The sequence below is a fragment of the Callithrix jacchus genome, chromosome 1 (assembly GCF_049354715.1).
Source record: "Callithrix jacchus isolate 240 chromosome 1, calJac240_pri, whole genome shotgun sequence".
Classification (NCBI taxonomy): Eukaryota; Metazoa; Chordata; class Mammalia; order Primates; family Cebidae; genus Callithrix; species Callithrix jacchus.
The window spans coordinates 209,435,476-209,448,989 of record NC_133502.1 but is presented as its reverse complement, the minus strand read 5'-3'; the positions used below and the strand labels follow the sequence as shown (position 1 = coordinate 209,448,989).

The 13,514-nt window shown below is 41.8% G+C and overlaps 1 protein-coding gene across 1 annotated transcript in view; it reads left to right on the top strand.

The window, feature by feature from the left end:
- DMC1 (DNA meiotic recombinase 1) overlaps positions 1 to 13,163 on the top strand; it is a 42,701-nt gene extending 29,538 nt beyond the window's left edge. The window contains exons 13-14 of the mRNA XM_017963708.5: positions 8,151 to 8,267; positions 12,123 to 13,163. Of these exons, the coding sequence (XP_017819197.1) occupies positions 8,151 to 8,267; positions 12,123 to 12,192 (187 nt within the window). The 3' untranslated portion in view covers positions 12,193 to 13,163. The remainder of the gene's footprint in view (positions 1 to 8,150; positions 8,268 to 12,122) is intronic.
- The last annotated feature ends 351 nt before the right edge of the window (positions 13,164 to 13,514 follow it).

Sequence of the window (13,514 nt, the reverse complement as noted above, 5' to 3'; positions counted from 1 at the left end):
TTATTAGTAGAGATGGAGTTTCACTGTGTTGGCCAGGCTGGACCCCAGGTAATCCACCTGCCTCAGCCTCCCAAAGTGCTGGGATTATAGGTGTGAGCCACTGTGCCTGGCCCTGTTTGTTTGTTTTTCTGAGACAGAGTCTTGCTTTGTCACCCAGACTGGAGTGCAGTGGCGCCATCTCAGCTCACTGTAACCTCTGCCTCCAGGGTTCAAGGGATTCTCCTGCCTCAGCCTCCCGAGTAGCTGGGATTACAGGCACCTGCCACCATGGCTGGCTAATTTTTGTATTTTTGGTAGAGATGGGGTTTCGCCATGTTGGCCAGGCTGGTCTCAAACTCCTGACCTCAGGTGATTTGCCCACCTCAGTCTCCCAAAGTGCTGGGATTACAGGTGTGAGCCACCACACCCAGCCTGTATATGTATTTTTTGGTGAACCATTTGAGAGGTTTCTTCTGAACCACTGGAAATTATTCACAGACATCATGGCACTTCACCTCTTAATACTTTATATCTCTTCTAAGATGTTTTTCTACATAGCCACAATACAATTATCACATTCAGAATTTCTAACATCGGAATAATAATGTTATCTAATACACAGTTGTATTCAAGTGTCTCCAATTGTCCCAATAATGTCCTTTATAGTTGTTGGAGTTTTTTTTTTTAGTTTTGCATTCAATTCAGGATCAATTGAAGAATATGCATTGCACATAACTGTCATGTCTCTTCAGTCTCCTTTAATCAGAACAGCTCTTCAACCTTTGTTAGACTTTTATGACACTGACATTTCTGAAGAACACAGGCCAGCTGTTTTGCAATTGTCCCTCTATTTGAAGTTGATTTTTTTCTTCATTATTTAAAATGTTAAACGTTTTGACAGGAAAACTGCCTAATCAATATTATGGCCTTCTCAGTATATCATATCAAGAGGCATATGATGGCAGTTTGTCCCATTATTAATGATGTTAATTCTGATCATGTGATTAAGATGATATTCACATGATGTCTCCATTATAAAAGAAAATTACAAAAATTCCCTTTTGTAGGGCCGGGCGCGGTGGCTCAAGCCTGTAATCCCAGCACTTTGGGAGGCTGAGGCGGGTGGATCATGAGGTCAAGAGATCAAGACCATCCTGGTCAATAAGGTGAAACCCCATCTCTACTGAAAATACAAAAAATTAGCTGGGCATGGTGGTGCGTGCCTGTAATCCCAGCTACTCAGGAGGCTGAGGCAGGAGAATTGCCTGAACCCAGGAGGCGGAGGTTGCGGTGAGCCGAAATGGCGCCATTGCACTCCAGCCTGGGTAACAAGAGCAAGACTCCATCTCAAAAAAAAAAAAAAAATTCCCTTTTGTATTTAATTAGTAATTTGTGGGGTGACAATTTGAGACTGTGTAAATATCTTGCTCTGCAATAAGCTTTCATGCATTTATATTAACATTCATTGAAGATTCTTGCCTAAATTAATTAGAGTAAATTAATTATTACTCTGATGGTTGCAATACAAAGTGCTATTACTTTAAAATAGAGGCAATACATCATATGGTAGCAGACTAACTTACACATTGACATATACATTAAAAGATATTTGATATGCTGGAGTAAATTCAGTAAATTGTATTGAAAGGAATGTGTCTTTCTTTAGGCATTTTCCAAATTTACCTTTAACAGTTTTGCTTCATCTTTTGCAGTTTGATATCTATCTCACTTTTCAAGACCCTTTTATAAGTATTTTCTACTTAGTTACAAGAGATTCCTATGAAAAATATTAACTATTCAAATGGTATTAAGCAAGTTAAAGAGATTAAGGAGGAGAAATATTATTTATTCATTCAATGAATATTTATTGAAAATCTACTATGTAGATTGCCGGGCACACTGGCTCACGCCTGTAATCCTAGCACTTTGGGAGGCCAAGGTGGGTGGATCACAAGGTCAGGAGTTCAAGACCAGCCTGGCCAACATGGTGAAACCCTTTCTCTACTCAAAATACAAAAATTAGTCGCTTGAAATTCCACCTACTTGGCAGGCTGAGGCAGGAGAATTGCTAAACCCTGGAGGCACAGGTTACAGTGAGCCAAGATCCCACCTCTGCACTCTAGCCTGGACGATAGAGCAGAGTGAGCAGAGCGAGACTCTGTCTCAAATAAAATAAAATAAAATCTACTATGTAACAATATTCTGAGAATTCACTACTGAACAAAAAAGACAAAAATCCTGGCCTCAGCCAAGCACAGGCATGGTGGCTCACACCTTGTAATCCCAGCACTTTGGAAGACTGAGACAGGAGGATCACTTGAGCCCAGGAGCCTAGGCAACATAGAAAGAACTTGTCTCTACAAAAAAATTAAAAATTAGCCAAGCATGGTGGCACATGCCTGTAGTCCTAGCTACTTGGGAGGCTGAGGCAGAAGGATTGCTTGAGCCTAGGAAGTCAAGGCTCCAGGGAGCCATGTTTGCACCACTACACTCCAGCCTGGGCAAGAGAGTGAGAACTGGTCTCAAAAAAAATCTTGGCCTCTATAAAGAAGGAAAATAGGCCAGGTGTGGTGGTTCACACCTGCAATCCCAGCACTTTGGGAGGCCAAGGTGGGCAGATCACCTGAGGTCAGAAGTTCAAGACCAGCCTGGCCAACATGGCAAAACCCCATCTCTACTAAAAATATAAAAATTAGCTGAAAGTAGTGGCATGTGCCTGTAATCCCAGCTACTTGGGAGGCTGAGGCAGAAGAATCATTTGAACCTGGGAGGCGGGGGTTGCAGTGAGCTGAGATCATGCCACTGCACTCCAGCCTGGGTGACAGAGCAAGATTCTGTCTCAAGAAAAAAAGAAGGAAAATAAATGATGTCCATTCAACTCAAAATTTTAGTTTTGGTAAGTCACACACTGTCTATAGTATAGTCCTTGAGTGGTTAAGGCAATCGTCTCTGTTTTATGGGGTGCCTTTCATATACAGGACATGAAGTGCTTCACAAAGAGAATAATTTTAAACTGAAGAGAAATGGAAGATTTTTAAGGCTTGCTTTAAAAAGAGAAATGACTCATTGGCTCAGAGGGAGGAAGTGGGTTGCATCCAAATAAAACAGTACAAGTTAAAAGCAATGTTCTTTCTTCAGGTGTCGGGAAGGAACATTGAAGAAGCCAAAGCTGTCACTCTAGAGTTAGAAGGCAAAGGAAATCAGTGGAAATTAGGTCAAATAGGGGTTCTTTTTCTTATATTTGTAGAAAGTTTCAAAAAGAGTAAAATGATTTTGAATTAATTCCAATAAGACAATGAAAGAAGAAATAGAGAGGTGACAGATAATTGAAGAGGGAGTTGGAATGGGGAGGAGACTGACAATGAAGTGAGCTAAGTAAAGTGCTAGACAAAGTAACAAAGGCTAGTGTTTTCCTGGGTAAGTCAACTCTGAAATATCTCCTCCACCTAGCTGAATTGTTAGGAAACAAGGTTCACTATAATTGGTATGTTAATAGAGTATATTAAATTACAACAATAAAAATTAAATGCTTGTCTTAATATAAAGCACAGAAGTTGCCACAACTAAATTGAAAAAAAAAGGACAATTTTAAACTAAAGGATTTTAAATGCTATTAGGAAAGCTCCCATGAAGAAAATATCTGTTTCTCAGTGTTGAGGAACTCCAAGCTCCAGCTCCCCCGGGGCCTGTTAGGGAACTATCAGCATAATTGGTATGAGTTCACAAGTACACTGACAATAATTGAGGCTTATATTCCATGCATAATACTTGATCGCACATCGTTTAAAAAGGAACAAAATTATAGAGGCGAGGAGCTGCCATACAATACAGCAAGAGGAGAAACTCCTAGTTGAGGCTTACAAATACAGACTTGAGAACTAGAATGATCCAGTTGATGAAGGCTTGGAGATAAAAAGTCCCACACTGAGGCAAATAACAAGATGAGCAACAGATAAGACCATGATGTTGCCACCTTCTTCACTTGTGTATTTGTTTTTGGAAAACAAAAAGTCACCTTAGAAAATTTGCTGTCTTATAAATACACAGTCAGTTTATTCTCTAAGGATGTCACCTTCTTTTTTGTTTGTTTGAGAGAGTTTCACTCTGTGTCACCCAGGCTGGAGTGCAATGGTGTGATCTTGGGTCACTGCAACCTCTGCCTCCCGGGTTCAAGAAATTATTTTGCCTCAGTCCTGCCTCAGCCTCCCGAGTAACTGGTATTACAGGAGCATGCCACCAAGCCCAACTAATTTTTGTACTTTTAGTAGAGATAGGGTTTCACTATGTTGGCCACACTGGTCTTGAATTCCTGACCTCAGGTGATCCACCTGCCTCAGCCTCCCAAAGTGCTAAGATTACAGGCGTGAGCCACCACATTCAGCCTAAGGATGTCACCTTCTGATCCAACATCATTAGCATAAATTCAGAGGCAAATATGATTAGAGAAAAACAAACCAGGGTCACTACCATGGTGACCTTGTACAAGTGATTAAATCTATTTGAACTTAATTTTCCTTCCTCTCAAAATTAATTTATATTTATTGATTACGTAACATGTGCCAGGTGCTTTTATTGCATCATCTTATTTAAGTCTCATGTGACTCCATTGTAACTCAGCCTTTTTGGACCTCCCTGTTGTTTTTGTGAAGCCAATCTCAGTATGTTGTTGAATCCCGCCCCATTGGTCGGGCGCGGTGGCTCGTGCTTGTAATCCCAGCACTTTGGGAGGCAAAGGCGGGTGGATCACGAGGTCAAGAGATCAAGACCATCCTGGTCAACATGGTGAAACCCCGTCTCTAATAAAAATACAAAAAATTAGCTGGGCATGGTGGCATGTGCCTGTAATCCTAGCTACTCAGGAGGCTGAGGCAGGAGAATTGCCTGAACCCAGGAGGCGGAGGTTGCCGTGAGCCGAGATCGCGCCATTGCACTCCAGCCTGGGTAACAAGAGCGAAACTCCATCTCAAAAAAAAAAAAAAAGAATCCCGCCCCATCTCACCTGCCCCCTCCACAAAAGAAAGAACCCAGAATTCCATCTTTAAAATATTGAAAGAAGTATATATTTTTCTCCATATTTTGGGAGCAGAGGGAATAAGTACTTAACAAAACTTAAGCATACCGTTTTTTTTAACCATCTCTTCTCTGTCTTCAAAATTCTTCTCTGTTGGTGGTACTCCCCTTCCCCCATCTTCCCAAAATCTCAAAGCCTTCCCTGCCAGGCATGGTGGCTCACAACTCTAATCTCAGCACTTTGGGAAGCCGGGGAGGGCAGATCATGAGGTCAGGAGTTCCAGAACAGCCTGACCAACATGGTGAAACCGTCTCTACTAAAAATACAAAAAAATTACCCGGGTGTGGTGATGTATGCCTATAATACCAGCTACTCAGGAGGCTGAGGTGGAGGTTGTAGTCCGGGTGACAGAGTGAGACTCTGTCTCAAAAAAAAAAAAAAAAAGATAGGCATGATGATTATTCCTAATTTATAAAGGTGGAAACAGAGACTCAGAATACTTAGTGCTTGCCCAATCCCAGAATTTAAAAATGTGGGAGCCAGGATTTGAACCCGGGTATCTTTGACATCAAAGTTGGTGCTATTGGAACCTCACTGTACCATCCTCCCCATCGTATACCATAACTCTGTATCTATTTCATGACTCCAGCACCCTAATTTGACATTGCCAAGTCAGGCTGTTTTGGGTCTTACCCTGAACAACATAATATGCCATATCCTGTTCAACCAGAGGGTGAGATGTGAAATATTCTCGTATCCTCTTAATTCCTAATATCCACTCTCATCTCTTCCTCCTCCTCACCATACTCTGACAAAAGTAGTAAAGAAGAGGAGAAGAAAATATAAAAGAAGAGGAAATAAGATGATAGGCTCAAGGAGGGTTGTGCATGGTTTTCTGAAGCTTGGTCAGAAATAGAAGAAAATTAAAGCCCTCTGAAAGAATGTGGAATGCTATTACACCTTCTTGTACTTCACCTCAAGACTTAGTTATAACTGCTGTAACAGGAAGTTCAAAGAAACTTTAAGAAAAGTCTGTTGGTCTACTTTTCACTGACAGAGTGACTGTTTTAGCTGAATTGTTTAGTTAAATAATAATAGTTATCCTATTTATTATTTTAGTTTAGTTTTTGAGACAGGGTCTCTATTGCCCAGGCTGGAGTGCAGTGGCATGATCTTAGCTCACTGCAGCCTTGACCTCCCAGGCTCAAGTGATCCTCCCACCTCAGCCCCCAGGATAGCACAGAACCAGGCATGTGCCACCATACCTGGCTAATTTTTGTATTTTTTGTAGACAGGGTTTCACCATGTTGCCCAGGCTAATCTCAAACTCATGGGCCTCCAAGAGCTCAAATAAGTGATCTGCCCACCTTGGTCTCCCAAAGTTCTGGGATTACAGGTGTGAACCACTGTGCCCAGCCAATAATTATCTTTTATAGGATTTCTTATATGCCAAGATTGTCGTAAGGGTAGAACTAATGTATGTAAATGAACAGGTACAGTTCCTGGTACATAGGAGTCTTGTATGTATAATATTCAAGATTCAGGCCAGGCGTGATGGCTCACACCTGTAATTCAGCACTTTGGGAAGCCGAGACAGGTGGATCATTTGAGGACAGGAGTTTGAGACCAGCCTGGCCAACATGGTGAAACTCCATCTCTCCTAAAAATACAAAAAAATTAGCTGGGTGTGGTGGCGCACACCTACAATCCCAGCTACTTGGATTGGATGACAGCCTGGATGACAAAGCAAGACTCTGTTTCAAAAAAAAAGTAAATGAAGAATCAGGTCAGGAGCAGTGGCTCACACCTATAATCCCAGCATTTGGGAGGCCGAGGTGGGCAGATCACTTGAGGTCAGGAGTTCAAGACCAGCCTGATCAACTTGGTGAATCCATGTCTCTACTAAAAATACAAAAACTAGCCAGGCATGGTGGAGGGTGCCTGTAGTCCCAGCTTCTCCAGAGGTGGAGGCAGGAGACTTGCTTGAATCTGGGAGGCCAAGTCTGCAGTGAGCTGAGATCCTGGCACTGAACTCCACACTAGGCAACAGAAAGATACCATCTAGAAAAAAGAAAAGAAGGAGCAGAGATTTACAATGGTTAAACAATTTGCTTCAAGTCATATGGCTAAAAAGCCAGAATTTGAGCTGGACACGGTGGCTCACACTTGTAATCCCAGCACTCTGGGAGGCTGAGATGGGCAGATCACCTGAGGTCAGGAGTTCGAGACAGCCTGGCTAACATGGTGAAACCCCTTTTCTACTAAAAATACAAAAAATTAGCCAGGCATAGTGGTACGTGCCTGTAATCCCAGCAACTCAGGAGGCTGAGGCAGGAGAATCACTTGAACCTGGAAGGTGGAGATTGCAATGAGCCAAGATCACACCATTGCACTCTGGCTTGGGCAACAAGAGTGAAACTCCATCTCAAAGAAAACAAACAAACAAAAAAAGAAACTTTGACTTCCTGCCATCATACCAATATTTGATTTAGTAAAAGAAACTTTGGGCATCAATGACAAAGAGAAAGATATTGCCAAGATTATTCTCATGAAGGATTTCAGTATACAGTTAATAAATAAGAAAAAGCTTCTTCTTTTTTTTTTTTTTTGAGATGGAGTCTTGCTCTGTTGCCCAGGCTGGAGTGCAGTAGCAGATCTCGACTCACTGCAGCCTCTGCCTCTTGGGTTCAAACAATTCTCCTGCCTCAGCCTCCTGAGTAGCTGAGGAGGCACTAGTAGATTACAGGCACTAGGCACATGCCACCACACCCAGCTAATTTTTGTATTTTTAGTAGAGATGGGGTTTTGCCATGGTGGTCAGGGTAGTCTCAAACTGACCTCAGTGATTTGCCCGCCTCGGCCTCCCAAAGTAGTGGGATTATAGGCACAAGCCACTGTGACCAGCCAGTAATCTCATTTTAAAAAGTCAAACAAAATAATAAACAAGAATAATAAAATAGGGGTCTCAGAAGCCTAGACTAAATGGGGTATATAGCAACTCCAAAACTCACCCTACTCCATAGTTTATGAACAAGCCTGTGCTTGTTTAGAATACACACTTACTCTAACTGATACCCACCACAGAAAGGTTGCCTTGAATTGCAGATATTGCCATATATAGTCCATATAATGAAACTGAAAAGGTGTTTTAATAATTCAGCTTTCAGCCAGATCCCAAAAAACCTATTGGGGGACACATTCTAGCTCATGCTTCAACAACAAGAATAAGCTTGCGAAAGGGAAGAGGAGAACTCAGAATTGCCAAGATTTATGACAGGTAAATTTTTTTTATTCTGTGTGCGTGTGGTGTGTGTGTGTGTGTGTGTGTGTGTGTGTGTGTAGAGATGGGGCTTTGCCATGTGGCCCAAGCTGGTCTTAAACTCCTGGGCTCAAGGGATCCTCCCACCTTGGCCTCCCAAAGAGCTGGGACAATAGGTGTGAGCCACCATACCTGGCCTCCTCATCAGATTCTTGTGCATATGGTATTAAACACAATTGCATCTCCTGCAGGGCTATAATTATTACTGGCAGATGCTGTGTGTTTGAATTTCCTTCTCAAAAAGTCTCAAAAATTATTCAGCTTATTGGGAAGTCCCTACTGTGTGCTAGGTACTAGGGATGCAGAGATTCTGTTGACACATAGACTTGTTCCCTGACCTTTAAAAGCATACACCTAGATAATGAAATCATCAATTCCAATTAAAGTGTGGTAAGTGCAGGGTAAGTACCAAGAATGGAAATATATCTCCTTTCTTTTTGGTAAGCTAACTCTATTTGCTTTTCAGGTTTCAGTTTAAACATCAATTTCTCAGGGAACCTATACCTAACCCTTACAGTCTAGGCTACCCAAAATATTATACCCTATATTCCTTCTTAGCACTTTACATGTTTAATCAAGAATTGCAGATTTGGGGCTGGGTGTGGTGGCTCACATGTGTAATCCTAGCACTTTGGGAGGCTGAGGCAAGCAGATCACGGAGTCAGGAGATTAAGACCATCCTGGCCAACATGGTGAAACCCTGTCTCTACTAAAAATACAAAAATTAGCTGGGCATGGTGGTGTGCCTGTAATCCCAGCTACTCAGGAGGCTAAGGCAGAAGAATTGCTAGAACTAGGAAGTTGGAAGTTGCAGTGAGCCGAGATCATGCCACTGCACCACTCCAGCCTGGAGATAGAGTAAGACTCTGTCTCAAAAAAAAAAAAAAAAAAAAAAAGAATTACAGATTTTGGCTGGATGCAGTGGCTCACACCTGTAATCCCAACACTTTAGGAAGCCAAGGCAGACAGATCACCTGAGGTCAGGAGTTAGAGACCAGCCTGGCCAACATGGTGAGATACCGTCTCTACTAAAAATATAAAAATTAGGCCAGGCGGGGTGGCTCACGCCTGTAAACCCAGCACTTTGGGAGGCAGAGGCAGGCGGATCCCGAGGTCAGGAGTTCGAGACCAGCCTGGGCAACACGGTGAAACCCCGTCTCTACTAAAATACAAAAAATTATCTGGGCGTGGTGGTGGGCACCTGTAATTCCAGCTGCTCCGGAGGCTGAGGTGGGAGAATTGCTTGACTCCAGGAGGCAGAGGTTGCAATGAGTGGAGATTGTGCCCCTGCACTCCAGCCTGGGCAACAGAGCAAAACTCTGTCTCAAAAAAATAAAAGACACCAAATTAAAAAAAAAAAAATTACAGATTTAATAAATTTTTACAGAGAAACCTACTACATATTAGCTATTCTAGGTTCTTGGGATAAAGCAATGAACAAAACAAAAAAACAAGCTCATGCCCTTAGGGAACTTACATTTATTTTATTGGTAATGATTTGTATAACATAACGTCATCCCCGCTAGACAGAAACCCTAAGGGTTTGCTTCCTCACCATTGTATTCTCAGTTCCTGGGACATGGTAGATGTGTCATATTTGTGACTAATCAATCTCAAGCCACAAAGCAAAGATTTGCAGAAACACTATTCTAGAGAGGAAAAAGCTGCCCCCTAAAAATTAGATGAGCTCTTAATCTGGTGTTTGCAATGAATCACAGTAATACCTATTATATATTATCATTAAATAAATATTAAATAATCAGTTCCCCATCTATCTAAGATGGTTTTTGTTCAGACCATTTTGCTTTTCACCATCTGTCTCTGTTGAAGATTATAATGTATAAATCAAATAAATTTTATGGAACTTTGGCAATCTCTAGAAATTTACGACAAATGTACTTTGTTGGGCCAGGCGCAGTGGCTCATGTCTGTAATCCCAGCACTTTGGGAGGCTGAGGTCAGGAGTTCGAGACCAGCCTGGCCAACATGGTGAAACCCCGTCTCTACTAAAAATACAAAATTAGCCAGGCATGCTGCAGGCACCTGTAATCCCAACTACTCAGGAGGCTGAGGTGGGAGAATCTTTTGAACCTGCTAGGGGGAGGTTGCAGTGAGCTGAGATTGTACACTCCAGCTGAGGTAATAGAAAGAGACTCTGTCTCAAAAAAATACCCCCCCCCAAAACAAGTGTCCTTTGTAGAACTAAATAGTTCCATCTTGTCAGATGTCATAGCTTACCTATTAGACTTCTTAAGAGTAAGGATTCTGTCTCTTTTGTACAATCTATAGGGTCTGGTACATGCTTAGTATGATTTTTTTAAATTAAAATTTGACTTTCCAGCAAGTAAATATAAAATGAACATGTATTAAAGATTTTATTCAACCCTTTAATTAAGGAGGAAACCAGTGATTCAAATGAACATTGTAATCAATCAAAGGAATACTGAAATAATTTTTTTTTTTTTTGAGATGGAGTCTCGCTCTTTTGCCCAGGCTGGAGTGCAGTGACTCAATCTCCGCTCACTGCAACCTCCATCTCCTGGGTTCAAACGATTCTCCTGCCTCCCAAGTAGCTGGGGCTACAGGCATGCCACTGCTACGCCTGGCTAATTTTTTTGTATTTTTAGTAAAGATGAGGTTTCACCATGTTGGCCAGGCTGGTCTCAAACTCCTGACCTCAAGTGATCCACCCGCCTCAGCCTCCAGAAGTGCTGGGATTACAGGCATGAGCCACCATGCCTGGCCTATTAAAGAGACAGTTTAACAACCACCTGATGGTTGCGTTACATTCTTGGTGGGGTGCAGGGCTCTCCTACCCTGCTCATGTCTGCCTAACTACCTACTCTAACAAAATGAAATATAAATTGATCAAAAATGGGTCAATATCTAAAGGAAAATAATCCATTCCATTCCACCTTACACGATTTACATCTCTCTGGACAAGAGTAATTCGCATTACTCATAGTTTTCTACAACTTAAGGAATTATAAAATAGATCAAAGACAATGGAAAGCATACAACCCTCACAGAATTGGATAACCTGAGAGGATGTGCTAGACAACCTATGTAATCTTTTAATTTATTTCAAAGTCTTTTAAAGTTTGCTCCTACGTTGACATCCAATTTTGAAAAAAAAGAAAAGAAATAGTTTGCTCCTATGTTAGTGCAGTGATGAGAAAGGTGCATAGCCCTGTAGAATCAGATTAGTCCCTAAAGGGCTGCTATACGATGCCTGACACTATTCTAAAAGAATACCCAAGGACGGACACAGTGGCTCATGCCTGTGATCTCAGCATTTGGGAGGCCAAGGCGGGTGGATCACCTGAGGTCAGGAATTCGAGACCAGCCTGGCTAACATGGTGAAACCCCATTTCTACAAAAAATGCAAAAAATTAGCCCGGCATGGTGGCGCGCACCTGTAATCCCAGCTACTTGGGAGGCTGAGGCAAGAGAATCACTTGAACCCAGGAGGCGGAGGTTGCAGTGAGCCAACATCACGCCATTGCACTCCAGCTTGGGCAACAAGAGCAAAACTGTCTTAAAGAAAAAAAAAAGAACACTCAGTTATCCTTTTGCCTGTTTCCCAGTTTGGGGTAATTTTTCTTGATATTCAAAACTTCATATATAGAAGTTGCTCAGTGAATGTTTGTGAGGGTTAAGAATACTTGTAAGTTCTGTAGGCCACATTTGGTTGTAGCAACTCTGAAATGTCTCTGGAGACTCAGACTGATGGGAGCATAATGCCTGTGACTTGAATATAGTATTTATAGAAATAGAGCTTTTTATAACTTCTGTTCCCTTGTATTCTGTTAGTCCTGAGATGCCTGAAAATGAAGCCACCTTCGCAATCACTGCTGGAGGAATTGGGGATGCCAAGGAGTAGGTGGTGAATTGATGCAAATTGCTTCTTAGTGTTTATTAGGAGCTGAAGAAATGGAAAACCAGTCTCCAATTTCACATCTTGAAATAGAGGTTTTTTTTCCCCATGTTATTAAAGGAAAGTCAGCAAAAGATATTTAAGTATTATATTTAGCTTAAAAGTCCCTGATTTATGATAACTATACATTGTACATAAAGTCAGGGATATGTATATGTGTGTGTGTGTGTGAATGTGTGTGTGTGTGTGTGTGTGTGTGTGTGTATATATATATATACCTGACATATATAGTAGATTTATATACCTATTGAAATTCTCTCACTCTGTGTATGCATATATACCTATGGAAAACTAGTTGTTGGGAAAGGGGTACCTGATTCCCTCCCTTTCACTTTTCAAAGTGACCCACTAAGCAGATGGAAAGTCTAAGGGTTCAGAAATGTCCCATTCTCCTAAAGACTTCCCCTTCACCATTTTTCTAGGGTGCAGTGCCACTGACTACAGAGCTGGATGTTTTTCCACAGGAGGATTTAAGGAAGGAATGTTTATAGGACACATACAAAAAAGCTCTTTCTATTTATAATATCAAACTGCATATTCACCTTTATAGTAACAGAAAACAAACATTAAATTAAGTCAAATTTTAAATCATTTGACATTGACAAGCAGAAATTACTTTTAAAAAATGTATTTATGGCTGGGCGCAGTGGCTCATGCCTGTAATCTCAGCACTTTGGGAGGCCAAGGCAGGCGGATCACTTGAGGTCAATAGTTCAAGACTAGCCTGGCCAACATGGCAAGACCCCATCTCTTCTAAAAACACAAAAATTAGCTGAGTGCAGTGGCATGTTCCTATAATCCCAACTACTCTGGAGGCTGAGGTAGGAGAATCATTTGAACCCTGAAGACAGAGGTTGCAGTGAGCCAAGATGGCACCACTGCATTCCACCCTGGGTGACAGAGCAAGACTCTATCTCAAAAGAGAAAAAAAGAAAAAAATGTATTTATGATACATACATATTCTCTCGGGGAGATAAAGACAAAGGTAATTATAAAATTTAAAATTTGGGGGCCGGGCGCGGTGGCTCACGCCTGTAATCCCAGCACTTTGGGAGGCCGGGGCGGGTGGATCACGAGATCAAGAGATCGAGACCATTCTGTTCAACATAGTGAAACCCCGTCTCTACTAAAAATACAAAAAATTAGCTGGACATGGTGGCACGTGCCTGTAATCCCAGCTACTCAGGAGGCTGAGGCAGGAGAACTGCCTGAACCCAGGAGGCAGACGTTGCGGTGAGTCAAGATTGCACCATTGCACTCCAGCCTGG